At 52.8% G+C, this 26,953-nt stretch overlaps 12 protein-coding genes across 12 annotated transcripts; 8 read left to right on the top strand and 4 right to left on the bottom strand.

Annotated features, from left to right (window-relative positions):
- Window positions 1-1,735: 1,735 nt before the first annotated feature.
- GT037_005054 (laccase-1 precursor) lies at window positions 1,736-3,582 on the top strand (the record flags this gene model as incomplete). The annotated part of the gene is made up of 2 exons (XM_038930101.1): window positions 1,736-1,963; window positions 2,014-3,582. 2 exons carry the CDS (start codon window positions 1,736-1,738, stop codon window positions 3,580-3,582), a joined length of 1,797 nt encoding a protein of 598 aa, XP_038787051.1.
- Window positions 3,583-3,814: 232 nt separating this feature from the next.
- GT037_005055 (mitochondrial precursor) lies at window positions 3,815-5,160 on the bottom strand (the record flags this gene model as incomplete). Its single annotated transcript, XM_038930102.1, has 3 exons — window positions 3,815-4,433; window positions 4,497-4,981; window positions 5,032-5,160. The coding sequence occupies 3 exons, from the start codon at window positions 5,158-5,160 to the stop codon at window positions 3,815-3,817; spliced, it is 1,233 nt and encodes a 410-aa protein (XP_038787052.1).
- Window positions 5,161-5,653: 493 nt separating this feature from the next.
- Window positions 5,654-10,338, top strand: GT037_005056 (tpr-like protein; the record flags this gene model as incomplete). Its single annotated transcript, XM_038930103.1, has 11 exons — window positions 5,654-5,662; window positions 5,714-5,800; window positions 5,848-6,006; window positions 6,056-6,354; window positions 6,404-6,439; window positions 6,491-7,291; window positions 7,482-7,638; window positions 7,683-7,776; window positions 7,824-9,779; window positions 9,833-9,931; window positions 9,980-10,338. The coding sequence occupies 11 exons, from the start codon at window positions 5,654-5,656 to the stop codon at window positions 10,336-10,338; spliced, it is 4,056 nt and encodes a 1,351-aa protein (XP_038787053.1).
- Window positions 10,339-10,906: 568 nt separating this feature from the next.
- On the top strand, window positions 10,907-12,783 carry GT037_005057 (tpr-like protein; the record flags this gene model as incomplete). The annotated part of the gene is made up of 2 exons (XM_038930104.1): window positions 10,907-10,975; window positions 11,296-12,783. 2 exons carry the CDS (start codon window positions 10,907-10,909, stop codon window positions 12,781-12,783), a joined length of 1,557 nt encoding a protein of 518 aa, XP_038787054.1.
- Window positions 12,784-14,304: 1,521 nt separating this feature from the next.
- On the bottom strand, window positions 14,305-16,933 carry GT037_005058 (p-loop containing nucleoside triphosphate hydrolase protein; the record flags this gene model as incomplete). Its single annotated transcript, XM_038930105.1, has 3 exons — window positions 14,305-15,173; window positions 15,378-16,470; window positions 16,520-16,933. 3 exons carry the CDS (start codon window positions 16,931-16,933, stop codon window positions 14,305-14,307), a joined length of 2,376 nt encoding a protein of 791 aa, XP_038787055.1.
- A 650-nt stretch (window positions 16,934-17,583) lies between these two features.
- Window positions 17,584-18,366, bottom strand: GT037_005059 (uncharacterized protein; the record flags this gene model as incomplete). The annotated part of the gene is made up of 2 exons (XM_038930106.1): window positions 17,584-18,102; window positions 18,163-18,366. 2 exons carry the CDS (start codon window positions 18,364-18,366, stop codon window positions 17,584-17,586), a joined length of 723 nt encoding a protein of 240 aa, XP_038787056.1.
- Window positions 18,367-18,457: 91 nt separating this feature from the next.
- On the top strand, window positions 18,458-18,679 carry GT037_005060 (uncharacterized protein; the record flags this gene model as incomplete). Its single annotated transcript, XM_038930107.1, has 1 exon — window positions 18,458-18,679. One exon carries the CDS (start codon window positions 18,458-18,460, stop codon window positions 18,677-18,679), a length of 222 nt encoding a protein of 73 aa, XP_038787057.1.
- Window positions 18,680-19,179: 500 nt separating this feature from the next.
- On the top strand, window positions 19,180-19,386 carry GT037_005061 (uncharacterized protein; the record flags this gene model as incomplete). Its single annotated transcript, XM_038930108.1, has 1 exon — window positions 19,180-19,386. A coding segment is annotated over one exon (207 nt), but the record flags the coding sequence as incomplete, so codon positions are not given.
- A 1,296-nt stretch (window positions 19,387-20,682) lies between these two features.
- GT037_005062 (uncharacterized protein) lies at window positions 20,683-20,889 on the top strand (the record flags this gene model as incomplete). Its single annotated transcript, XM_038930109.1, has 1 exon — window positions 20,683-20,889. One exon carries the CDS (start codon window positions 20,683-20,685, stop codon window positions 20,887-20,889), a length of 207 nt encoding a protein of 68 aa, XP_038787059.1.
- Window positions 20,890-22,773: 1,884 nt separating this feature from the next.
- GT037_005063 (uncharacterized protein) lies at window positions 22,774-22,977 on the top strand (the record flags this gene model as incomplete). Its single annotated transcript, XM_038930110.1, has 1 exon — window positions 22,774-22,977. One exon carries the CDS (start codon window positions 22,774-22,776, stop codon window positions 22,975-22,977), a length of 204 nt encoding a protein of 67 aa, XP_038787060.1.
- Window positions 22,978-23,076: 99 nt separating this feature from the next.
- GT037_005064 (uncharacterized protein) lies at window positions 23,077-23,618 on the bottom strand (the record flags this gene model as incomplete). The annotated part of the gene is made up of 2 exons (XM_038930111.1): window positions 23,077-23,208; window positions 23,232-23,618. 2 exons carry the CDS (start codon window positions 23,616-23,618, stop codon window positions 23,077-23,079), a joined length of 519 nt encoding a protein of 172 aa, XP_038787061.1.
- A 2,875-nt stretch (window positions 23,619-26,493) lies between these two features.
- On the top strand, window positions 26,494-26,844 carry GT037_005065 (uncharacterized protein; the record flags this gene model as incomplete). Its single annotated transcript, XM_038930112.1, has 1 exon — window positions 26,494-26,844. One exon carries the CDS (start codon window positions 26,494-26,496, stop codon window positions 26,842-26,844), a length of 351 nt encoding a protein of 116 aa, XP_038787062.1.
- Window positions 26,845-26,953: the final 109 nt, after the last annotated feature.

The raw sequence follows: 26,953 nt of genomic DNA on the forward strand, positions 1-26,953 counted from the left end.
TCACTCGGCCCCAACGTCCGCATATTCTTGCAGCGTCCTGCCCGGTCAGTAGGGTTATTCATAGCGATGATAGGCTCGTCAATCGCTTGTCAGCCCGTCCCGCTGTTTCCAGCGCGTTTCCACGAGCTGTGCATGCCGATCCAAGCGTTTGTCAACCAAACTATCACCTCCGCGCTCGTGTCTATTCGTGGGCGCTCACCCCTCTACTGAGATGGTCGCATTCATATGTGTATCTCAAGCTTTTCTAGCGGCCGGCTTGTCGGCCGTTTACTCGGATGTATGATTTGGTCGCCCGAGTCTATCAAGTAAGTTTACAGGTCGGAAGGCCATCCCTGAGCCCGGAGGTCGAGCTACACAGCATACATGAGAGGCATATCATACCACCTTGCAGGAGGCAAGGAATGATAAGGCCAGACCGACTAGACAATTGTAATGGACCCCATCAAGCTGACGATGGTTCCGATAAGCCCGTGTCTGATCGGGTCCGTACAAGCCACAGCAGGGAAACTGAATACCCACATCTAATGCTCAACGTCAGCAAGGAGATGGAAAGGATATCGCTGCTTCTAAGCTTCTGTCAGCCTAAGTCTGATCCCGGATTTTGATGCCATCTTTGAAGAACCAGTGGATCGGAATACGGCTGGTCCATGTGCCTTCGGTTAGCCCTTGCATCTGCCGTATGAAGTTATTCTGGTAACAGAATTAACACTCGATCGGGTCCGCTTGGGTAGTTAGCTTACCTCGGTACCAAATGAGATGGGCTTATTCCCATCTTCCATTTGCATGGATCAAGCCACATGGTCCGTACAAGCAATATGCGTTCTCCGTGCTTTTATCACTTCGCAAACAGATTCTGCATCAGGACTAAGACACGCCTTACACTGGCCCATACGCCTATATCCGACTACACAGTGCGGGTTCTTGTCCCCGATAAGCACACGGTAACTTGGAGTAGCGGCAGTGACTCTGTGGAGTACCGGATCTGCATTTCAATAGATCTTGCATCCGACCAGGGTCTACCATTTTACGCGAGTCTCTAGGATCCTTTACCTCAGAAGGATTTGCAACACGAGTAGGGCCGCTTATCACTCACCGTTCCTAGTAAGTTTGAACTGCCACTGAATTAGCGCTGGCCTGGTCCCTACACACCGGAAGCCTAATGCGGAGTTATATCCGTGCATCGTCTCATGTCTTGGCTTCATCGACTTCGCCTGACAGTCACTCAGTCGCCGATATGCTCGTAATTGATCCACTACCATTGCTGGGCCTCAGCCCATCGGTCTTTGTTTCTACCGACCTCACACATCTGCCTAAACGGCGTTAACGATTAGCTTCAAACGATCGTGATCTTGCAAGTTTCTCCTCGTGTGATAGTACGAAGGAGCATTGCTAGGGCGCCTCCACGTCGATCTGACCACCTGGACCACGCGGGTCCAACTGACATGCAGCAATAAGCGAGAAAAAGTCGGTGTCACGGCTAGGAGGGCTGGCTGACTTCGCCCTGGGCAGTACCCATGGCTAAGCACGCACTGCCGCCACCGTCAATGACTTGTACCTGGGGTGTCTATGGGACGAACTTCATATATAATGGGACCTGTACTCTGGTCAGCCCCTGCCTTGCATTGATTAACTTCAGGGCCCATCCATCGTTCATTGGCCTGGTCAGCATCTCTTCATATATACCGACCACAGTTCCGTTCTTTCCTCGCGTTCATATATTGCATTTTATACCACCATGTTGGTTCCTTCATTAGCCTTGTGGCTCTCCTTTGGATCGCTTGCACTCGCTGGTCCACTACGGGCCGAACCGCTCTCAGATGACTTTCCTTCGTATGAACAGATTGTCAAGAGGCAAGACGGGGCTTGCACAAACACAGCACGCACACGAAGCTGCTGGAGCGACGGTTACAGCATTGCCACCGACTTCGATGCTAAGGCCCCTCCGGCCGGAAACACTGTGACCGTAGGTATTTTGCTGCATTGCCACCTAGACGCGTGCTAATTACTTCACAGTACAATTTCGAGATTACCAATGTTACCCAGGCCAATCCAGATGGCAGTGGCACCTCGAAGGAGATGATGTTGGTTAACGGCCAATATCCCGGTCCCACTCTACGAGCAAAGTGGGGTGATACTGTAATCATCAATGTTAAGAACAGCCTCGCGCACAACGGAACCGGTATCCACTGGCATGGCCTTAGGCAACTGAACACTTGCCAGAACGACGGAGTTCCTGGAATCACCGAGTGCCCAATTGCACCCGGAAAAACCCGACAGTACAAATGGAGGGCCACTCAGTTTGGCACATCTTGGTACCACTCTCATTTCTCGGCTCAATACGGCGATGGTGTCGTTGGTCCTATCATCATCGATGGTCCTGCCACTGCCAACTACGATGTTGACCTTGGTGCCCTGCCTATAACCGATTGGTACTACAGGCCAGCTTTTACACTCAACGAGATTGCACAGCATTCTACCCGTGGACCTCCCGAGCCTGACAATCTTCTGGTCAACGGTACCCATGTAAACGCGGCCAACGACAACGGACAGTATGCCAGGATGAACGTAGTCAAGGGAAAGAAATACCGCATCCGCCTCATCAACACAGCCGTAGACAGCACTTTCAGTGTTTCCATGGACGGTCATCCTTTCACCGTCTTGACATCCGACTTTGTGCCTATCAAGCCCTACGTTACCGACCAATTAACCCTGCAGATCGGTCAGCGGTACGATGTAGTCATCACTGCCAATCAAACTGTTGACAACTACTGGTTCCGTGTCGCCGTCGGATCTTGTGGTAGCAATGCCATGACCACGTCTGGCAAGACACTAGGTGCTATCCTCCACTACGACGGCGCGGCCACAACCGGCAACCCCAAGTCTACCACCACAGTCACCATGCGTACGTCGTGCGACGATGAGCTGTCCAGCAACCTTGTTCCCTTTGTTCCCAACACTGTGCCCAGCACCGTCATGGGAGACGTCCAGGGCCACAAGATGGCGATAGATTCCTTTTCCGACCCCGCCAAGAACAACCTCTTCCGCTGGCTCATTGACGGCACACCACACATTGTAGACTGGAACGATCCCTCTCTCGAGACTGCTCTCGCCGGATCCAAAGACTTCGGTCCAAACGGCAATGTCTACACCATGGACGGATCTGGCTGGTACATGTGGTGGATCCAATCTACTTCTCAGATTGCACTTCCTCATCCCATCCATCTCCACGGCCATGACTACTATATTGTTGGCCGCGGCTCTGGTACTTGGGACGGTTCCACCAACGGTCTCAATTTCAACAACCCTACGCGTCGTGACACTGCTGTGTTGCCGGCTGGTGGTTACATGCTTATTGCCTTCCCCGCTGATAACCCCGGCATGTGGATTATGCATTGCCATATCGCGTGGCACGCTAGTCAGGGTCTCAGTCTGCAGTTCGGGGAGCGCATGGGTGAGATCAAGGGCAAGTTGGGCGACACCAGCATACTCAAGAATGGGTGCGATGAATGGGACTCTTACTGGGCAGAGGGATCAGCTCCCGATGCTGACAGGCCGTACAACCAGACTGACTCTGGTATCTGAGATGCGTTCGAGATGAAGAGTTATAATTTCCTTGATGATTAGAGCTTGGCGTTCCCTGGTTGGGCTGCAAGAAATATTCCCGCTTCAGTAGCAAGCTCGGGCTGGTCTTTACATTCGACTTCCTCGTAAATATTACAACGCACGATATTTCAGATTACAATTGCTTGACTTCATTGATGCTATAGGTGACTGTGGGTGTGATGGACTGAGCTCCGTGGAAGTATATTCAAGCTTAGAGCTCATCCTTGTTCTCGTTTTTGTCCTCATCTTTTCCCTCATGCGCCGTCACCTTCGTTCGTGCTTGATCAATAAGGCCCCTCCGTACCATGCTCGTGAGCACCTCGTAAGCGACTTGTGCGGCTGCCATTCCCGTGGTTTCTGCTGAACCATCGTATGCTGGGCTGACTTCAACAATGTCGGCACCAATTACGTTCATCCCTTCAATACCTCGCAGAATGCGAATGAGTTCGCGCGTAGTCCAACCACCCGGTTCTGGCGTGCCGGTGCCTGGTGCTAGCCCGGGGTCGATCACATCGATATCGATACTTAAGTAGACTGGCATCTCGGTCCCCACGCGATTCATGATCGAAGTAATGACTCCCTTGACTCCGATCTCATCGATGTCATCTGTTGCAATGCGAATCCAGCCTTGCTGTGAGTCGTCGGTATAGTCCTCTGGCTCGTCACCCGAAAGCCTTGTCCTTAGTCCTGCATGTACACTCGAGTCGTTTGCAATCAGGCCCTCTGTTGATGCGATCCAGAACATACTGCCGTGGTTGAAGAAAGACTGGGTAGAGGGGTCTTCTTGGTCGATCCAAGCAGATGGGTATTTCGCGGGGTGCCATGTGTCCCTAATGGTTGGTTTTCAAAGTCAGCATATGTTTCATACACACTTAGGGCGGGAAAACGCTTACAAGTGAGCGTCAAAGTGTACTACAGCGATTGGCTGCCCATAAACGTCCTTGAGAGCCCTCAGGGCTGGGAGTGCGATGCTGTGATCCCCACCCAACGTGAGCAGTTTCGGCTTCTTGAGATATTGCGTACCGCTCTCCGTGCTCTTCTCGGTCGCAGGCCTTCTTCCAAGCTCAAGAAAAGCCTCACTCATCTGTTTCAATGCCAGAGTATTGTCGAAAGGTGTGATTGGTATATCTCCACAGTCTACAATCTTGGCCCATGACGTGTAAGGGTTCAGGTTTGCGCGGGGATTGAAACCACGGAAGGATGTCTGACGGCTTGAACCTGCGCGGATTGCACGTGGTCCAAATCGAGCTCCAGGTCGGTAAGACACGGCGGTATCGAAGGGAGCACCGAGGATGGCGATATCGTATGTCGTCTCTGGGTGCGTCAAGCAGCGCGTGTGCGGTAGGTGGGCGAAGGTCGAGATACCAGAGAACCCCCACTGAGAGCACTTGTGAGCCGAATCCAAACGCTGGCGAAGAAGCAACTTACATCTGTGCCCCATTTCCTCTCCAGCTCATCTAAGCGTTCCTGGGAGAAAGCTTGTTCGTCGACATGATGAGTAGCATGTGAAGAGACGCAAGCTGCACTTGCAGCAACCGCTATCCAATTCCACCGCATGATGTCCGTGTAGCACAATCGCAAAGATTGCAGCAAGGGGCCATCGGACTGATGTACATGTGGGCTGGCGTGTAGGGCGGACAATTATGTAAACCGCGTCTTATCGTGCGTCGATGTCATTCCGATCCCGCAGCCGGCGTGTTGCGGGGCATCCCAGAAAGGCAGGTCCATCCTCGTGTGTCTGGGGACGACGGCACTCAGTCGAAATTGCGCTTTAGAAGCTCAGAAGAAATACGTCCATGGTGGGTTGATAGCATCGAAAAGATCCGACAAGGGATGAGGCGGAGAATGAGTGGTGACGTAGCGGGCTTATCCCGTGAGAGCGCGTCTCGCGCTAAGCCTTTGACGCGACACTCAGGGTACTCTCCAGCTCAGCTCAACTCACGACCGCAGTTCCATCGAGTGACGTATTGCCCATCATATCCGAGCTTCTTCATCTTTGCAGTGCATACTCGCGAAACTATACGACAGAGTTTATTCAAGCGTCGACGCCATGCCCGAGGTCAGGACGCGTACCAGTCGCACGCGCATGATGGCTGCTGATACCAAGTAGATCGCAGAAGTTGCGCGCGTTGTTAGCTTCTTGAAGAAACATGCAGTTGGGAAGACTATCGAGGCCGTCAAGGCACAGGAGGACAATGTGCGTTTTTCACATCTGGCTAGAGAAGCTCGACTCACAGTATTCAGATCATCTTTGGAAAGGTCGGCACTTCAGCGACCGCATTCAAGGAGGCCATGACCGGCAAGAAGATAGTTGATGCGCGCCAGCAAGGGAAATACTTTTGGCTGGTCATGGACTCGCCGCCACATCCTCTGATGCACCTTGGAATGGCCGGCTGGATGAAGGTAGGTATCGTGTTTCTCATTCATTGCACCCAAACTGACAACTTAAAAGTTTAGCAACGATGAATCAGCATACTATCGCCCAACAAAGCCCGAAGAAGCAGAATGGCCACCAAAGTACTGGAAGTTCATCTTGCAATTGAAAGACTCCAAAAACGAAGTCGCGTTGGTGGATGCAAGGCGACTTGCTCGTGTCAGATTAGTCGATGCTGCTGCCGAAGATATGAGGACGACTACACCACTAAAAGAGAACGGGCCGGATCCTGTCATCGACAAAGACATTTTGACAGTGGATTGGCTGAGTAAGAAACTACGGAGCAAGAAGGTGCCCGTGAAAGCATTACTTCTTGAGTAAGCATAGACATATCAATTGTTGTACAGACAGACTAACGATCGAAAGTCAAGCGAACATCTCGGGTATAGGAAACTGGGTTGGGTAGGTCAAAAACCGTTGAGAGCTACGTAGCAAGTTCGCTAACCCTTACAGTGACGAGGTCATGTACCAGGCTCGTCTACATCCGGAGCAATACAGCAACACCTTTAGCGACGAGCAGATAAAACGGCTGCACGATGCTATCATGTATGTCTGCGATACCGCTGTAGAGGCCAACGGGGACTCAGATGCCTTTCCCAAAGACTGGTTGATGAAGCACAGGTGGGGCAAAGGCAAAAAGGAAGCACAGAAGCTCCCCACTGGAGAGAAGATTACGTTCCTCAAGGTTGGTGGGCGAACTTCGGCTATCGTACCAAGTGTCCAGAAGAAGACAGCAGCTGTTGCTGGTGATGTATCTGAAAGCGCAGGTGAAGAGGATGCAGAAGAGGAGGCGAAGCCTAAAAAGGGCGGCAAGAGGAAGGCAGAGCCTATGAAGGAGGAAGACGACGAACCCGAGGAGGCACCAGCCGAACCAAAGCGAGGGCGCAAGAGTGCGAAGGAGCAAGTCAAGGAAGAGATTAAGGAAGAATCGTCCAAGGAAGCAGAAGAGGTCCCAGCCAAGGCCAAGCGCGGACGCAAGAATGCCAAAGAGGAGGCAAAAGAGAAGACTGTCGATGCTGCGGAGGAGAAGCTACCAGCAAGAACGAAGCCTAGCAGCAAGAAGGCAAAAGCAGATGTCAAAGAGGTCGACGAGGCAGTCGATGAGGAAGCAGCCGATGTAACGGAGGACATGCAGCCAACGAAGAAACGCAAGACTGCCACGAACGGCACGGCAAAGAAGACCAAGGCTACCGCTAAAGAAGTGACCAAAGGCGAGGAGACGAGTGAAAAGCGGCGATCTGGACGTCTGTCAAAGTAAAGTGTGGGTGGAAGAGTGTCTAGATAATTTCCATAGCTGTATTGTGTGTTTTCAGAATATGTCCCAGCGAAGACGATTTGACAAGTTGATGCAGGCGGGGTGTAGAGATGGGCACGTGCATGACGAGTTGGAGGTGCGGGCTAGCACTCGGACATTGAATTTCAGAGCTCCCCACACACGACGTAGTGCCACATCCACCACCAGCCACCAGTACTACGGCTGCTCATCCAACAATCATTGTCGCGATGACATACTGCACCCAATAAATCATCCTTGTATCAACCTCAAGCCCGCCCTCGACCACGTCCCAATTGCGTCAACTTGTCCATTCCGACCGGAAGTTGTGCGTAATCGGAACCTCGTCCACGCTTCGCGCCTTGCACACAGCCCACCGTCGCGATGCCGCAACCACTCCCCAGCAAGGAGCAGACGCTGTTCCGATCGCTCGTCAAATTCTACGAGGGCAAGCTTTACAAGAAGGGTAGGCGTCAATTACAGGATAGGATACCCGGCCGCTGACCCCGCCAGGCCTGAAAGCTGCCGAGCAGATCTTGAAGAAGCACCCCACACATGGCGACACCCAAGCGATGAAGGCCCTGATCCTCAACTCTCAGGGCCAGGGCGACGAAGCCTTCGCCCTCTGCAAGGAAGCCCTCCGCAATGACATGAAGTCGCACATTTGCTGGCACGTCTACGGTCTATTATGGCGGTCGGTCAAGAACTACCCCGAGGCCATCAAGTCCTACAAGATGGCCCTGCGCCTCGAACCGGGCTCGCTGAACATTCTCCGCGACCTCGCGCTTCTCCAGTGCCAAGTCCGCGACTACGAAGGATACATTGAGAGCCGGCGGAAGATGATGCAGGAGCGACCGCAACTGCGACAGAACTGGACGGCATTGGCAGTAGCTTACCATCTGTCAGGCAACTACGCCGAGGCCGAGAATATCCTCAAGACGTACGAGGAGACCCTCAAGCAGCCCCCGTCCAAGCTGGACCTCGAGCACTCCGAAGCGACCCTCTACAAGAACCAGATAATATACGAGTCCGGCGACGTCGAGCGTGCGCTGAAGCACCTGGACGAGGTGGTGCGTGTCAGTCTGGATCGCTGCGCCGCGTTGGAATTGAAGGCCAAGTACCTCCTACAACTCGGACAGAAAGAGGAGGCTGAGAAGGCCTACAGAATTCTCCTGGGCAGAAACAGCGAGTACCGCGCATACTTCGATGGCTTAGAAAAGTCCCTCGGGCTGGACCGATCCAACGATGCCGATATCGAGAAGCTGAACGAACTGTACCAGTCTTTCGCTAGCAAGAACGAGCGCAACGATGCTGCGAGGCGGATACCCTTGGACTTCCTGAAGGGCAAGGCTTTCAAGACACAAGTAGACCAATATCTCAGGAGGATGCTGAACAAAGGCGTTCCCTCGACCTTCCCCAACATTAAGTCGCTGTACCAGGATGAGGAGAAGAAGGCAGTCATTGAGGAGTTTGTGCTCGGCTATGCTTCGGAAAAACAGACCAACGGCGAGAGCAACGGCGACAACTCTGATCGTTTCGAGCAATCTGTGCTATACTTCCTGGCTCAGCATTACAACTACGTCCAAAGTCGCGACTTGAACAAGGCCATGGAGTACATAGATAAGCTACTGGAGAAGGATCCAAAATCGGTCGACTACAACCAGACAAAGGCCCGGATCTATAAGCACATGGGCGACGTTCAGAAAGCTTCGGAAACGATCAACCATGCGCGAGAGCTTGATGAGAGAGATCGATACATCAACACCAAGTGCGCCAAGTACCAGCTGCGAAACAACGAGAACGAGACAGCACTGAACACTATGAGTAAATTCACTCGCAACGAGACTGTGGGAGGTCCTCTCGGCGACCTCCACGACATGCAGTGCATGTGGTACCTACTCGAAGATGGCGAGGCATACTTGCGACAAGAGAAATATGGCCTTGCTCTCAAGCGCTTCACAGCTATTGCCGATATCTTTGACATTTGGCATGAGGATCAGTTCGACTTCCACAGCTTCTCGCTACGAAAGGGTCAGATTCGTGCTTACATCGATATGGTCAGATGGGAAGATCACCTTCGCGACCATCCTTTCTTCACTAGGGCAGCTACTCAAGCAGTCGAGTTATACATACGTTTGGCAGACAACCCCAAGTTCGCGAATACAGACGAGCTTGATTTGGAGAAACTAGATCCTACAGAGCGCAAGAAAGCTGAAAAGAAGGCTAAGAAGGAGCGCGAGAAGGCTGAGAAGGCTGAGGCCGAACGCAAGGCGGCAGCTGCAGCAAAAGCAACTGCCAAGGGTGACGATGGTGAGACTAAGAAGGAGGATCAAGATCCAAATGGCGAGAAGCTTCTTCAGACGAAGCAACCTCTAGAGGACGCACTACGTTTCCTGCAGCCGATGCTCGAGCTAGCGCCAAAGAACATCGAAGCTCAGAACGTAGGTTTCGAGGTCCACCTCCGACGAAGTAAGTTCTTTATACTCACGAACTACTCGATCAGTATGCTAACAGCTATCTAGACAAGTTTCTGCTCGCGTTGAAATGTCTGCAGGCCGCACGAGAAATCGACCCGGAGAACCCCAAGCTGCACGAGCAGAGCGTTCGCTTCCGTCAGGCTCGTAAGTCGAATTCAAAATGCCCCTCCAGCTACACAGCTAATCGTACAGTCGCCAAACCTGCCGAGCCACTCTCATCCCAAGCCTCAGAGGTCATCAAGGACTCGTTTACCACACCGCCCGCGGATGTAGACCTTAAAGCTTACAACAACGACTTCCTCAAAAAGCACTCACAAAGCGCATCCCATCTGCAGTCGGGATACAATGTCCGATACATCCTGGACAACAGCTCAAAATCTCAGAACGAGCAGGACCTACAGAAGACTCTGGAATTATCGAGCATTACGATAGAAGAAGCCCAGTCTGGACTTGCGTTGCTCAACCAGTGGGGGAGCGAACAGAAGGTCAAGGACGACTACAGGGCGAAGGCCGCAGGTCGTTGGAGCGACGCTACCGCTTTCAAGAACTAAGAGCGATCTTTTAGCTCAAGTGGAACGCTTCTTGGTTGCATGACTGTGTATGTGGTCATGATTTACGCATTCCATCTGATTACACGTCTGGTAGATAACGCGTAGCATATGCATTTGCAAGGCGTCTGAACGCTACACAAAAGCAATAAATAGAAATCAGCAGACCACAACAATGGCAAATGTGAAGTTTAGATCTCCAAAGGATGATCAACAAGATGTCGAGGGTTGCGTCACACGCAAGAAGATCCGAAACGTAAAGGCTTCCGGACGTTCCATCGGCCAATCACAGGTCGCGCAGTACGAAAACTGCCATTCGTGGCTAGCTTCAGGTCCGGTGTGGGGAAGTGTCACAGCTGCACCTTACGAAACATTCAATCTCGAATTCTATGTCCTTTGTACGCTTCAACAGCGTCCCGTATATCGTGTCAGCGTTCGTACTGCCGTATAGACGACCTCAACGTGTCGTAACCTCATCGAGAGCCTTGGCCGCTAACTAAGCGATTACTCCCTACATCTTTTTACGCCACCGTATACACCGTATAGCTACGGGCTTCCGCAGCCGAAAGTCATGGCAACTAGACGATCACACAACAAGACAAGGTTGGGATGTAAGGAGTGTAAGCGGAGGCGTATAAAGGTTAGTAGTCTATACTAGTCTTCTCTTGCATCGTTATGTACACAGGGCCGATAACGCCGGCTTGATGCATCTATACCACGTTACTTGCCCAGTGCCACAGGGTAATCAAGGTGCTTGCCTGGAAGTCATCTCAATATCGACTGGCTTTGAGTTCTTTCGAGAGCTGTGAATTATGGCGCCCCGTAATCTAATAAAGACATGTTACGAGAGGTATTATGGGCTTTCAATGCCGTCATCTAAGTGGGCTAGAGCAAAGACCTACCTGCAAAAAGACCAAGCACACATCGTTCCATCTCTCATAATACTAATTTGGGTTTCAGTGCGACTGTAAGCACCCATCGTGTGGGAATTGCGACAAGAAAGGCGACACATGCAGTTTTCTCATGCTGGCCCCTTCGTCGCGCCTCTCGACAACTTCGACATCACCCGCATCAACACAACAGCTCACCACATCACCATTTCCTACACCAAAGACACCCGAAACCCGAAACGCACCGGCGTATTCGCCGACCAACCTCATCGCATTCAGTAATGAAGTAGCCCTCGCAACGCAAACACCACGTCACACTGAGGTCTTTTTTGATGACTCGCCTCTAGACTTCTCCACCAGCTTAACGACATCTCCTTCCCAACAAGGGTATTTCCCAGAGCTTACTATACCACCTTACCTCCGTTTAGACGATGCCTGGAAAGATGTTCGGGAGCTTCTTCCGCCACCACTGCAAGAGGTCTTGTGTCACTACGAGTTCACGACTTCTCTCACTCTGGCAGGCGATGACCCTGCGAAGGCAGCATGGCAGACCTATATTCCTGAAATGGCGCAAAATCACGACTTCTTAACCAACTGTGTACTTTCAGTCGCCTCTTTACACCTCGGTCGGCTTTACGATCGCAAAGAAGACAAGAAGAGGATGGAAGCTTTGGCAGCAGCACGAATGAACAAAGCTTTAGTAAGGTATAGAACAGAGCTCGAGAATGTAACTCAAGAAAACGCTGCAGCACTCTTTGCAAGTTCGACATTCACAGCCGTGTACCTCTTCCGCACTTCCGCGATAGATATCGAGAATTTACGAGCTTCAATATCGCCAGATACCGTTGTACCGCCACCCGACATAGTAGACAAGATGTTGTCTTGCGCGTTAAGAACGATTTGGGGACTTCGCGGTCCCCTCACTGTTCTTCTGTCGGGCTGGAATTGGGTCGTGAGAAGTAAAATGCAACCAGTCACAGCACGAGAATGGTGGCCAAAAACCTCCGTGCCAGCGACTCCGCGCGCCCTTACAGAAGACCAACGTCTTGAAGCCATCGAAAAGCTGTGGATGGAAAGCGAAGTATTTTCAGAGCCGCACTGCGTCTACCTCTCCCAAGCTCTTCTATATCTTCGCCAAAGCTTCAATCTGATCAGTCAACTTACCTTACCCGAACGCTACCCGCCCATGACAGCAGTACCCTACTCTATCGATGATACTACTATCTCCACACTCACAGACCGTGGTGCTATATTCGTCTGGGCAGCCCGCATATCCCGCGAATTTATTGGTCTTATCGAGGCCAAAAATGCTCATGCTCTTGTCATACTAGCTCATTACGCTGTTTTGCCTGGACGGGTGAGGAACGTATGGTGGTTGGAGGGTCTGGGGGCCGATATCGTGACGGCGGTAGCAATGGCGTTGGGCCGCGAAAACTGGGCATTGATTGAGTGGCCAGCTGGAGTTGTGGGTGTGGACCTGAACTGCGCGTTTGGTTTGGGAAAGAGGAGGGATGAGCTTGAGGGGACGCCTTCTGAGATGCATATGGATGTTATTTGAACGGACTCCCTGGACGGGGTTAGTTCTATGGTATGAGAGCTTTTGTACATTATCGACTAGCGAGTGGATATAAGAAAACGTAACAAACTTTTGGAGGATCTGCAAGATTGATCAAACCCGTCAGCACTCAAGACTATTTTCCATCATGTCCAGGGCTTCGAAGCGTGCTACACTGGGTGGCCATCTTAGGTGACTTTAAGCAATGTACATATTACACAAATGTCCTGGTATAAGTATTGTGTAATGTAATTTGACATTTGAGTACAACGCATGTTAGAATTCCTGGCCACCATAGAAGTATCAAACATCATAGAGGAAAATCTGCTTTTACATGGGAAGAAAAGAGGACTAGGCATTACATTACTCACTTCAACGAAGGCTGCCACGGTACTCCGGCGAGATGCGATGTACATCTGTATGCCTCTCGCTTCATATGCAAATAGAGCCCACTTGCAGGATATGGAACATATTCCGAGCAAGAGTTGCTTAAACTAGCCCCAGTCCATGTCCAGAGCAAGCGAGCAGGCAAGCCGAACATGTCCAAACTAACCTTCCCTCCTTTCAATACATGTCCTCAACCTTTCTCGCTCTACTTTGGCTGCCTTGCTGCGAAAGAAAACGCCCTGCGGTCCAACAGGCGCCTCGAACGATGTTGCATACGATGCGGATGACCATGAAATCTCAAACATGTAAAACAAGCCCCTCGCCGTTCGGCCTGGAGCGTTGGCGTCGCGTTGAGGAAGTTGCCTTCCATCCATCCGCGACCATTGACAGCCAACCAAACAGCTCGAGGTTCTCGTATCCAAGCAGGTAGCGGAAACGAAGGCCGCATACGCGGCCAACATAGGACAGTCCCAAAGCAAGCCCCCAACAGCACAGGTGTGATCGCAGAGTAGGCGTGATTGTGAAACCTGCTTCATGTACGCCACAATGCATGATGTTGTCCGACACTGCACCCTGAAAGAGGGCAGACAGACCGAAAGTTAATGAGGCGCTGGGCTATATGTGAAGAAGCATGTTTGCAATCACCGCATTAATGGCCAGGCCAGGCCCATGCTGTAATGGCGCTCGCTTCGAGTTGGTGTATTCGAAAGACGTGGGTGCCGTGGGGAATGACATATTCTTCGTCTTCGCGAGACATGGCAGCGCAACGCAGGCTCATGGCCTGGAACGGTTGGGGACGGCTAAAATACCATACAACGATCTGGTTCGTTGAACGATCCCGGTCGGCGGCCCGGAGCTGTAACGTTTGACCGGTAGATCTGTGGCACAGTTCATTGAGCAGTGCACTTCAGCTGCAACGTTCATTGGCTTCATCGCATCAGTCCCAAGATACAATTGGAAGGGCGGAATCGGGCGTTAGGCCCTGAGAGGTATATTATATGGCCGCTAAGGGTATACAGATGTTGGATATTAAGAACGCCGACTGCGCGTTGCTGATGAATCATGCCGTGGACACCAGCCTTCTAGAATTCGTTGCGGTGGGGGCATGGACAAATGCGATGAGGGGTTACGAATGCATCACGCACCGAAACCTAAACCACGGACGGTCTCATCATCTCCTAGTGCAAGTCGCACTTCATCTTCACCAACACCAAGCCTCACGCGGCCTACTCGCTCGCCATGTCGGGCCTCTACGCCTATAATGCCTGCCTCTGCTAGCTCAGTGGCTGCAAGTGCAAGACCGAGTGCTCTTGCTCCCTTGAGGTCCGATTGCTTCGAACTAAGGTTAGCAACAGCGTCTCTGTTCTTCGACGGCGTGGTAGACTGCGCTGCGCCGTTCATCATTTCGCTACTGCCGTCTTCAGGGGCGAGTATGTAATCGTGCACAGGCAGCAACTGACTCATGAGCCCCAACCGTTTGGCTTCATCGACAACGTCTCCCAGGATTGCTTCGCCAATGCCCGACCTGCGGATCCGTGCCAAGAGTGCCGCAAGGAATAGCTTGGACGCCAACGGTAGAGCCCGTAGTGCTTGCTGCAGGGGACTGCTCGTGGCCTCATTGATTGCCTGTTTGATCGTCGCCATAGTAACTATACCTTTCCGCCCCGCCCGATCTTTTGACCGACTATCCGGATCTCCGGTACCTTTAATTGACCGAGAATTTTGTGGCAGATTTCCTTTGTTACCCCGACCGGTCCTACTCGGGGTAGCTGGCTGCGCCTCATCGTCCCGGTCCTGAGATATCGTTTCCGTTTCGGCGATTTCTACGGCGCGTCTGCAAATGTCTAACGCGCGTCGCGCATCGCCGCTAACAGCTGCCACTTTGCGTGCAGCAAACTGAACGGCGTCAGGGTGTACAATGTTGCCGGGTACACCTTCAAGTCGGGACTGGATAATTTGCATTAACTGGTCATGTGTATAGCCTGGGAAGGTAATGCGTGTTAAGCCTAGAATATGCGTGTTAGCCCCTGCCTGTCAAATAACGGCCATACCAGGCGATACAAATCGCACCGATACCATCAAATTGATACGCAGGTCGTTCGAAAGCATCGGTGTCCCCGTTTGATATTGAAGCGTTTTGATGATGGAGATCGAAGTCTGCCAAACGCGTGGGGCGTTCCTGAAGGATCGCTATGCTAGCTGGGACATACCTAGGCGACTGCTGATCTTATTGCTCAACGTTCGTTCGGGCAGGTCCATGGTGTTCGCTACGGCGAGGACGATTAACCTGCTGTGCCGCAGGCCGGGCCAGTTGAAGAAGTTGTACATGACGGACTGATTCTTAGTAACGAGTTGGTCGAGCTCGTCCATCAGGACCACGCAAGGTACCCGCCGCGGACTAGGGGTGGAGAACTCCCGTTCTAACAACTCGAGTGCATGTGACGGGCTCACCCGATCGCCGCGCAATGCCTGCCATAGCAGCGAGTATGATTGGTGGGGGTCTGTGACCTTCATGCCATTGATCTCAACAAATATAAAATCGTCCAACTCTTCGGCTTGAACTGAGGCTTGAAGTTGGGCAACGACCTCGCGCACAGTTGCGGTCTTCCCTGTACCAGGCGTGCCCGAGATGTAGATGCAGGAGCCCGAGCCGTCCGTGATGGCCGCGTCCAAATGGCTATAGACGGTAGAGAACTCCTCCTCTCGACAGGGGAGAGCGGCAGGTACCGAGGAGACATGGAGTTGGTTCCGCGCGATCTGGAATGGTGAGTTTAGGGCCGAAGGATCGAGCACGCGTGTGCCAAGCGGTGTGAACTCCAACTGCTTCTTGATGACTATTCTCTTGTGTGTTGGAGTAAGGAACTTCCTAGCAGCCGGGCTCTTCCTGGTCGATGTGGGGGTGGTCGCTTCATTAATTTTCCGGCGCTTCCGTGGAGTCTTTGGTAAGTCATCATCGTCCGAGTCAGGGATCACGAACTGGTCCAAGTCGGGCTGCTGCTGTTGCTTCTTAGGACGACCGGCAGTTCTCCTGGTGGCTTTGGTCTGGGTCTCCACAAGATCGACTACTGCTGGGATGTCCTTGGCATCTTTGTAGACGTCTTCCCATTTGAATTCTGGTGTGTATGTGGTCGTGCGCGTATTGCAGCCCCGCCGACAGACGAAGACCTTGCCGTAGTTTTTCGAGTTCTTCTTGACGCCTGTCGGATACAACTCCTGAAACCGATCCAGGGAGAATACCTTGGCAGTGCCGTTGATCGAGGCTAAGGGGTTGTCGTCGAAAGCGGCGGATATGTAGAGTTCGTTCTGTCGAATGTCAGTGTGCATAACTCTGGAGCACGGCCGAGCGACTTACGGGAAGAAAGTCGGAACGCTTTTTGCTCTGGTTACGGATCTCCTTTTCGGAGGAGAACCACAGGAACTTGGCCATTTTCTCGTCTTCGTCCGGGTCCTCGTGGAAGTCGCAGATAATGCCCACCCATGCCTGGTTGCCCTCTGCCTTGAGGAGCACGGCATCTCCCACTCTGCACTTGAAGCTGCCCATGCGCGCACCGACGATACGTTTTCCTGGCGCCGTGGGCGCAGTCTTTCTCTTTCTTGGCGAGGCATTCTTCTCTGGCTGCGCATCGTCGATGGCCTCCTCATCGTAGATCCATTCCCAGGGGTGGTCTTCGTAGCCAAGCTCGTCGTCCGAGTCTTCGCGGAACACTGCGCCGCCGGCGAGATATTGTCGTGCCTTGTCGACGCGCGAGCGCTTGATGGGAGCCATGTCGGAGTCGTGGTTGTGGTCGCAATCGGGTTTTGTCGCTGACGTTGCCCGCGCGGGTCTGGAAGGCACGACGCGTCGCGACGGGCTTGGCGAAGCACGCGCGGAAAGAGCTATGATCTCACCGCCCATGGCGCTTTCGTCGCGCGGTCACGACTTGCACCTTGCCATCACTGCACATATCATGCACATCCCTCAATACATCGCATCACCTCTCAATCACCAACAAGTCAAGGATATTCGAGTAGATAACAATATTCATTGCTGTACGAGCCTAACACAGGCTCGCACTGGCACTGGGGCTACTTATCATGGCAAGCTTCGTCCCCAGTCATGACAAAACAATCTCAGTTAAGAGATAAGCAACGCCAAACACCAAGTTCCCGTGGTCAAGCGAGGGACCTTTGCTACAAATGAAAACGACCGATCGCTGAAATGCAGAACAACAACTATAAACACAGAAGAGAGAGACAGTGTCTCGCAAAGAAGAGTAGTCAAAGCGCCTTCGCAACCGTCGCTTCTTCACATGGTGGAGAGCGCATGCAACGGAAGTGTCCGTGGTGTCGTTGGTAAGTCGAAAGGCAATGTCGTCTACCGGCGGCCGTCAGCGGTTGCTCGTCTAAGCAGCAGCAGCGAGTGCAAGACTCGGGCGTTCATGCATAGTAGGGCTGGCGGGTAGGGATCCTTACAGAGTCTGCGTAAGGGTTTGGTGGTAGGATGTCGTTCCCGCAAATAGCCGCGTAGCCTACGCCAAAGGGGCTCGTATCTTCGTCGGCGTAGTACTCGTTCTTCATGCTCGGCACAAGGCTTGGTAGGCCAGTCGAGTACGAGGACGAGTGAGGCGGTGGCAGGTAAGTGTAGCTCGGCATTTCCGGTGTGAGGGTGGTTGGTATTGTGTGGTAGGGCGAGGTGGAGTACGGCATTGAGTATGCAACTGCATCTGGTGCTGGGTATGCCGACGAATACGACGCTACGGAGAAGGGAGGTGGTGGGCTAGTGGAAAGCTGGCGTGTGTACTGATGCGAGAACATGCGATCCTCGGCAGGTGGGGTGGTGTACGAGGATTCCGAAGATGACGGAGAAGGAAACTCCTGGCGCGGGGATCGCTGTGGTGGCTGCAGCTCAGCAGGCTTCTGCTCAGGTGAAGCTGAGCTCGAGGCAGCACGACGCTCCTGCAACCCGATTAGTATGCTGTTCCGAGCGGTACGAGGCGTGGTAGCACAAGAACTCACCAAGTCTTCGAGCCTCTTCTTGAGCTTCTTGCGGTAGTTGCGTTGGGCAATGCGGTTCTGTATCCGCCTGCGCTCAGCAAGATCTGAAATCTTGGTCCAGTCTTCGTTGGGGTTTGCTGAAGCAGAGAAGGCTGAGGAGGTGCCCGAGTATCTTGTGGTGGTGGGAGCCGGGTTGGCATATGGGTAGGCAGCGTGTCTGTGCATGGTGATGGTAGATGTGGGAGACATTTACACACGAAGAGATGAGGAATGGAAGAAGGATGACTGTGGAGCGGGATGTCTGGTTATCAGTGGGATGATGAGAGGCTCTAACACTCGGGGAGGACTGTATATTTATCTCGCCGTCTTGTCTACGTCCGCAGTCGTTCTTGTGGAGCACCGACTGGCTAGTGTTGGTCCCCAGCTTCAGGCCCTCGCATGCACCCTGGGCTACGCGATGCGGGCTCGAGCATTTCTCAATTTGGTACGATTTGGAGCAACCCTAGCAGGTGTACTTTCACCGACTGCGGTCTTGTAAATTTAGTATGGGCGCTAGCGCAGACTGGCAGCGGGCCAGTGAGGGACGGGCAGGCTGGCAGCTGAGGGCACGGAAGCGTCGGGCTGGCAGTGTATCGAAACGAAAACTCTCTACTGGGGAGCGGTGTCTTGATCCCATGTCCTCTTTACAGTTCCCTGTCGCATCCCCACCAACCCTGCTACCCTGGCTGCTGGCGCATTGCACATCACAGACAGCCCTATGACCCCGGGGCCTGTCGGTGCCCCGTCACTGAACTCACGCGGCGCCGGGTCTGTCATTATCTCCGTCCCTGCGTGCGGCGTGCGTATGCTCTCCCGCATGCGTCCACGTCTTGCGAGGAGTCGCTATCATCACGCGTCGGCTCTCGTCCGAAGGCCCTCGCGAGCACAAGCTTGGTCCGTTGAGAGTCGCGCCCATGCCAGGCCGTCCCCTCCACTGCGCCGCATGCCCGCCCGCACATAGCATGGGGGCCAAAACCGAGAGCGAGCAGACAAGTGCGAAACCCTCTGCAAACAAATGCAAACGTCGCGCTGTCGTGGGTAAATTGCGCCTTGACCGGCTCACACCAGATCATCACACCCGTTCAGCGCCTGCCGCCATTGGCTGCTCCCCGCTGCGCCGTTGTGCATGCGCAACCTCTCGACGGCCTGGCACACCGCGACTCGTCGCTGTTCCCTAGCATTCCGACAGCTCCGACAGCTGCTTGACACCGACTCTCCGCAGTCCCTCGTAGGAATCAGGAAGCCTGCTGTATCAGGACCATATCCTGCATCCAGCTAGCACAAGGGCAGCAACCCAGCCGTTCCATCCTCTTAGTCTGCTTTGTAACGCAGTACCTAAGTAAAGTACCCTGCTGCGAGAGCGCCACCACTCGTTGAGCCCCAGACGTCTACTTGGAAACAGCATAGTATCCCACCAGCCCTACGCACTGTCCCATACTCTTCCGCAGCCGCATCAGCACCTTACTGCGGTGTCGGTGAAGTGGCAGTCAGCCCAAAGCTTAGCTATGCGTGGTTTCCACCAACGGCGTAAGGAAAAGCCAATCACCATTGGAATTCCATCATCTACAGACACTGCCAGACACACCTTGAACCCGTCTGTTGCTGGTAAAATGCGCTGTTAGTGTCTTGTTGCCGTTATTTCCAACGGTACGCCCTACGCCCGGCGGTCGAGGCTTGAAGGCTTCGCGCCTTCCGCAGCTGCGCCTTCACTGAGCCGCCAGTGCAAGACATCCAAGAATATCTTTATACAACTGCGGTGTCGTTTCAAAACTGCTTCTCATAGTGAATATGCTATACTGGTCGTCGAGGAGTCTTGGATGATTGTTTGGTACTACATAGCGCTATCATGCGGTATACTCTGTTATTCTATCGTCTATCTACGTATCACAGGAGCCTGTTGCAGGCGCCGTGTCTTCGATTGATATGGCGACTGTAGGGGTATCACTAGCCATTTCAAATCATGGTGCCTCATTCTCCGCTCAGAGGTAAAGGTACATCGTCCCGTTGGTCCTTGGTATGTGATGGGCAAACATCAACTATCTTCAGCCCTCACTAGGGGCAGTCCGCGCGCGCGCTATACTGCTTGGTGCTGTCGGTAGCCCTGCCGCTGCACAGAGCATGGAGATTGCGGGGGCCGGTTTACGACCATAGGAGCATCGAATTGACTCGAATTCGGAGAACACGACTGAGACATTCGCGTTGGCTCAACGTAGATCACAGTGGCTCGCTTGCGCTATCCAACAAAAGGGGGAAAAGGGCATGTCAATATACTACACGTGTTGCGACCTCGACCTCAGCTATGGACCATCGCGACTCAGCTGCTCCCGTAGGGCTCCTCGGTTCGATGTTAGTTCCGCTATGTGTGGGGCTTTGAGCTTGTCTAGAGCGACTCGCCTCAAACATTGGAGCCCATATCCCCGCGCTTGAGAGACACTCTCCACTTCGCTATCAGACCTTCAGCTGTAAAAGCCGTCTAGCAGCGTTCAGATATCGACAGGGAACATGTTTGGAGACAGTGCTGCAACTGTTGTCACTCTACGACTTGGCCCAGGAGGTATTGGCATTGCCCATTCGACTCTCCCATTGGGAATGTCTCAACGAACCTACAAGGGGACTGTTTCGGCTTTCCAGGGCAAATGTGTCGGATATATGCAGAATGTACCTTTTACCCCGACCGCGTCAGCAACTCGAACCCAGAAGACAGGCTAACGGTATCGTGGGCCGCTGGAGTCGTCCGTCTGCTCTGATAGCCAGACTAGACAAGCTTTCCTGACATTGTATACTCCCAAGGTTGTGGCACTGGGAGACTCTTCCTTCCCGCATACGCTTGCCAATGTCGATCAGCATCCCAATAGATCGTGTTTACTCACTTGTCGCTTCAAGTAAGATAGAGTGACAGCCGAGGGACAGTCTCGAAGCATTTGAATCATTATGCCGCTGTAGTAGGCACAGTGACACGCCTGCTTCGAAATATTCTCTCGTCTAGCATGGCTGAGTTACGCCCCGATGGCGGAGCTGATCAAACGCGAATCGGTGCTCTGCGCACCAGCAGGCGTCAGGAACCCCAGCTTGGCAGGCATTACGTAGGTGTCTTCTTTTGACCCTATGCACCGAGTTGGCTTGTCGTGATAGCGCACAAACTGAAATGTTCCACACCGTTTGGGACACTACCATGCTACGGTGACAGATGGCACACCGTAGGGATGCCCGATAGCACCTAAACCGCGCAGTGCATAGCCAAGTCCATGATCGGTCCGCGATAGCTGAAACGCATATTCCCTACACGAATGTTCAAGTCGTGTGGAAGCGACACAGAAATCGAAGTCGTTCCGACGGTGAGTCTGTAAGGCGGATAGACCCACGTGTGCCCCCAGACGGCTAGCGGCGTTCGGGACCCCTGCCACCGGTTCTTATCTCGAGCTGTGAGTGGTCAAACAACCACTAGCACAAATCAACTTCCCTTTTGGGGCATTACGCGACCGTTCTATCGGGCGTTCCGTGCGAATCTCACCGCTGTGCGCAATAACTGCCTGAGAGATGTGGATGGCGCGAAAGGTCATGTGATTTCATCTGGAGCCGCAGTGTCGGGTTAACTATCAGCATACCTTGGTACACTGCTGTCCTTGGCCGGGTGTATAGCCAGGAGAGGTATAGGATGAGTTAATCACATTGCGAGTACAGCATCGCATACATGAGCGTATTCCTTGATACCAAAACACACTAACCGGTCAACCGCCGCACACGCTCTCAATGCTATTTCGCTACCTCGATGCCGCTAGATGACGATTCCCAAAGGATATCCACTGTGCTAATGTTGTTCCTTCCATATTTATCGCGAAAAGCAAGATGCATTTGTGAAGCACGCAAGCGATAAGCGCGCTAATTCGTCACAGGAGGAAACGGCCTATATTTAGCGGCCGCTGTGCCAAGTCGAGCCACTTTCCGATCACAGTAACTCATTCACCCTCTATCGCAGCCCTACAGCCCTACGACGCACAGAATCCAGCATCTGAAACACCGTCATTGGTCTAGCAACCATGCAATGCATGAGCCCCTCTCTGTGTACCCGCCGCGACTCTTTTGGCCGTGCGATGAGTTAGCACAAGAGCAAAAGACAGTGATAACTGCCGTTCATCTAGCACACCGAAACTTGGTGAGGGGCACTCTGTATAGGTCCGTGTATGCGGCCATCTCGCAAAGTATCAAGCTCACCGGCAACAGGGCGTAACCGGTAGTAAGGAACGACCAGCGTGGTGGAAAAGCCTACTGCTACTCTTGCCATTTCTCGCTGAATCCACCGAACATCATTTCCACATCCCAACGTGGATAACAAAACCAATGCCGCATTTGTCGCGCGTTGCGCACAATCGAGCATGCTCGCTTAGAGAGTTCCTGTATACCCAAGCGCCCGTTATTATCCAGTACCTTGTTCACCGATAATCATTGGTCGCCTTGCACACGGACGGTGTCGCCAGCGCAGTGCTTCCGCACACGGAGGTCAGACCTCGTGGCAGAATGGCAATAGAAGGTCTCGGCCCTCGAGATTTCCTAAAGCAACGTGTGCAATTATGACACGCGCTCGCTTCCGTCATCATGCAGCTCAAGGCAGACACCCACACTCAGAAAGTGGAGGGTTACAACCAGCCGCAGGATGTCGTCTCAGGTCCTTGGTCGAACACAAGCAATCAGGAGCCAACATCATCTCCACACGCTACGACTCAGTTTTACAGCATTAGTGCATCCGAGACCAGAAAGCTGCGAAGCGACGGTTCTAGCCCTATCGTCGTCAAGGCTTGAAGGCGCTTCCGTGCCAAGAAGGAGACTTGCCTTTCCTGACCGTTCAGCCGCTCTCGCGGGAACGGTAAGATCCCTGAATGAATCCTTCAAGGCCCCCGTTCACGCCCGTATTGCGAGCCGATCGTCGAAGCCCTCGGGCGTAAAGGTATGCCGCAGACCAAGGAAATCTGAGTCGAACAGAACTACAGGAGCGGCATCGGTGCAATGTGCACGATTTGGTATGTCTTCGGCCTGAAGACGTCCGCCCAACATACAGTCTTGTGAAAGCAAACAATTTGAGTTGTGCGTCTTTCCTCGAGAAATGGAAAATCGGCTATGCCGACGTATGGCATCAATCGCTGCCGAGTGGCTTGTTTCAATAGTGGAAGTATCTCCCTTTTAAGTGGGTATGCCGTGATGCCGTAGACATACACAGAAATCATACCATGATCGTCATACGGAGATCCGCTTCCCGACTGCCGCGCAGGGACTTTACCGTTGGACTTTGGCATGGCGCTGACCCTGGCGTATTGCAAACGCAGAACTTGGGGAAATTTGCTCTCCACTACACAGGTCCAGAATGCTGATTCATCTACGGTACGGACAGAGAGCACGAGGATCTTCCAGTATGACTCCTCTTTCGAAGGTATCGACGTAGGCATCATCATTTATCAGCATGTCAGGAGTCGGACTTAAAGTCGCAAAGCCGACCCGAGGGTGCAGCTCGACACACTGCATACACAAAGGGCGCAACCTTCTGGCTTCCCGACAAGGGCTCACCGCATCATAGCCTATCACTGGACGCAACTTTCAAGCGAATAGGTAACGGAACTATCTCGTAAGTACCTGAGTGAATTACTCAGCCCAAGCTGCATTAAATGTGCTTGCTGCTTGCTTCTGCAGTACTTCTAGAATACGTATGCAGTGGGGGCAATGATAGGGCTGACCAAACGAGGCTGCAATCGATGCATTGCTTCAGTCTTGACGAAGCAGTATGGGCTTTTAGTTGTTATCTAAAGTGCTACTCAGCATTGCTATGGCATGTATGAAATCACCACGGAACTTACCATGTCTCTCTTTTCTGGAAGACCGCTTTCCGTGTTCTTTTGATCTTTCAACGCTTTGCACTACAGGAGAAAATATGTCGAATGATATTGCAATGAGTCTCTCTCGCAAACGAAAGTAGTATCAGAGCTTCTTATTGCATTGTCGCTGCGAACGGATAGATTATCATTTCCGGTTCGAGGGCGCCTACCCGTACCACCCTATGCGCTGTTGATCTTCTGCACACTTGCTTGTTGTCCCCGCCATGCAGGGTGACTGCACAGAATGCGGGTACTCGAAAAGCGCAAATACTCACAGGGATACTACTCAAATTGTTTGCAAGCTGCGCATCTTGCGATAGTTGCATCAGCCACTGCATCTAGCAATCCAAGCAATACGCCGTCGAGTACTAGAAAATGTCGATCTCTGAATAATCGTCATCCCACCTACCCCGCGGTCCCCCAAACGGCCCCGAGTCATCGGGTGATCCGACGGCTGCCACAAGCCTGATTCAAAGCCCAGGAACTCCGACTTGGTCTCGCCGACTAACATTTCCTCCTCCATTAACATTCGCGCAAACAAGCCTATCTCTCAGCTACCGGTCAGGCTTCCCACCGATGCAACCCTCCGCGTCTGCGGCGTAACGATGTGAATATGAGCCACCCAAAATGAGTTTTGAACAGCAGCCAACCAAATCGCTTCTACACAGCGCGTTTATTTCACAAGCTTGTGAGGTGCAGCAGTGTCATAGGTATCACAAATACACCTTGAGGAATCCTACGTGCGAGAGCAACTTGCCTTATCCGGGTTCATGTTGCGACGCCTGCGCCTCGCGGGATTCAGCCTCTAACCGTGGGGCTGCGTGACTGTGCCTACGCAGTATGACGCATCCCAAGCCATGTATACATAATTCATATTTGAGATGATACAGGAAAGTATCCACACATGCTCTGATATCGTGCACTACAACTGCATGTCTAGCTCGAGAAGCATGCGGGTCAGTCGGTACGCAATCCGCGCCACGACGCCTCATCACGCTGGAGTGCAATTCGCTCTTCGGCATACTGGAAGCAATCTAGCCACTCACGATAACTGCGGGCACTCGGTGACCGGTTTTTCGTCACGTGCAGAGTGCGAAGGAGTCGCGGCACGGAGTTGGCTCCGACGCTACGTGGTGGAAAGCATTGTGAGAGGCTGGTGTGAAACGGACAGTGGCACAGGCATCCTTCATGGGTCCAACCGTATCTCGTCTCTTGCCCATTTCGCAATGCTATTCTGGGCCCATACCGCCAGCAGGCAGCCATCGAGCAAGGCCACCAGCAGCAGCTCCGCCTTAGCTTTTTGCGTACGACAATCACAGAGCGTAGAATTGGGTCGCCCCATGATAGTTCACGACACGTATTCTGTTCACAAAACATACTTGGACCTGGTTGTTGAAACGCCCGCGCCACTTAGTCGCGTACAGTAGGGAGTCGCACATGGTGCTTGGGTTAGTGCACCGCCCACGAGGGTCGTTACGAAAGGTATGCCTCCCTTGAGACTTTGTCAGCCAAAGTGCATGGCCTGCTGGACGTAACCAAACGCAAAAACTGTCTAGCACTAGAGCTTTGACAGGATAACTTAGCGCCGGTAACTATCGCAAGCCGCTAAGCACTTTGTCCATCCTTTTGGGCGGTCCCCAACGGTCGTTCTGTCGGTAATAACGCCCTTTGAGCTCCACCGCCGGTGATCTTAGTTGATCATGGAACAGTACGATTAAGTTCGTATTTCGAATTAAACACTGTTAACGCTCCGTAGCGCACAAGACATGCCACGGTATCGTTGACAGCTACGGACCCTTCCAAGGTGACCCCACATCGCATCTGTCGACTCATTTCGATTCAGCCTTGCGTTCACACGCTAGTCAACCATAGGATTTCACATGTAAACGACCCAACGAATAGTGTTCGTCTAGCGGTAGACAGGCGAGCTACGAAACCGTCTAAACGCTTTCAGGACAATGCAGAGAAGAAGGAACGGCCGCAACGCTTTCCTAAAGCGGCAAGGTTTCAGGATTCCCGTGCGAGCCCGAAGCACAGGTATTCGGCGATTTGTGCACAATCTCTCGCACTCTCGCACTCTCCCAGACTCGTGTCCGGTTGGTGACGGTTCCTTGGAACCCGAGAGCGAAGTGGTCCTCCAACACGTGCCATTCGCAACAAAGACGTGCGAAAGACCACAAAGTTGGTCATTCTCCCAGAGACGTCATCTACGAAGAGGATTTCCAATCAGTGCCATCACGTCATGCTGCTCACATAACCATCTTGTGCATGGCAGCCGTTTCGTACCCCGGATTTCCCGCGTTCTTAAGGTCAGCACTCAAACCTCCTAGGGGGTAACTCCACCGGCGGTTGCTCGCGCAAGGGCTTACTGATCTGACAACCGTTCGCGTGTGTTATAGGGCTGAAGGAGAATTTACCTCCCACGCGGGGGGTGTAAAAAGTCGTGTCTGACATGTATTCCTCACTGTGGCGTATTCGGTCTCGCAATACTGCAACAGACATCTTGAAGCAACACGACGTGGAAATCGCAATCGTGACTCACTTTCCACACACTCCCGGCAGCGGAAGCTTCGGACGCCCGCGCGTCGCATCCATCACAGTATCCTTGTCGAGACCCTTAGATGGACAACACGCGCACGCCGAAAGACTCCCCTTGCCCCCAGTTCTCGTGAAACCCCTATACCGCCAGAAACCTGTGATGAAGCTGTATTTCTCATCGGCCAAATCCAAGGGTCCGAAACCCGACTTTGTACAAAATGGTACAGTATTGCGAACAACCACGATTCCTGGTATGCCCGAGTAAATTAAGCTATAGTGAATCCGCAACGATCCGCTCATGAGCCCATCTGCCGCCCTGCTACCGGCATGTCCCATCCAGATAAATACTTGCTCATCATCAGTCGGCAGTCACG

Source organism: Alternaria burnsii (genome assembly GCF_013036055.1).
Source record: "Alternaria burnsii strain CBS107.38 chromosome Unknown 740, whole genome shotgun sequence".
Taxonomy (NCBI): domain Eukaryota; kingdom Fungi; phylum Ascomycota; class Dothideomycetes; order Pleosporales; family Pleosporaceae; genus Alternaria; species Alternaria burnsii.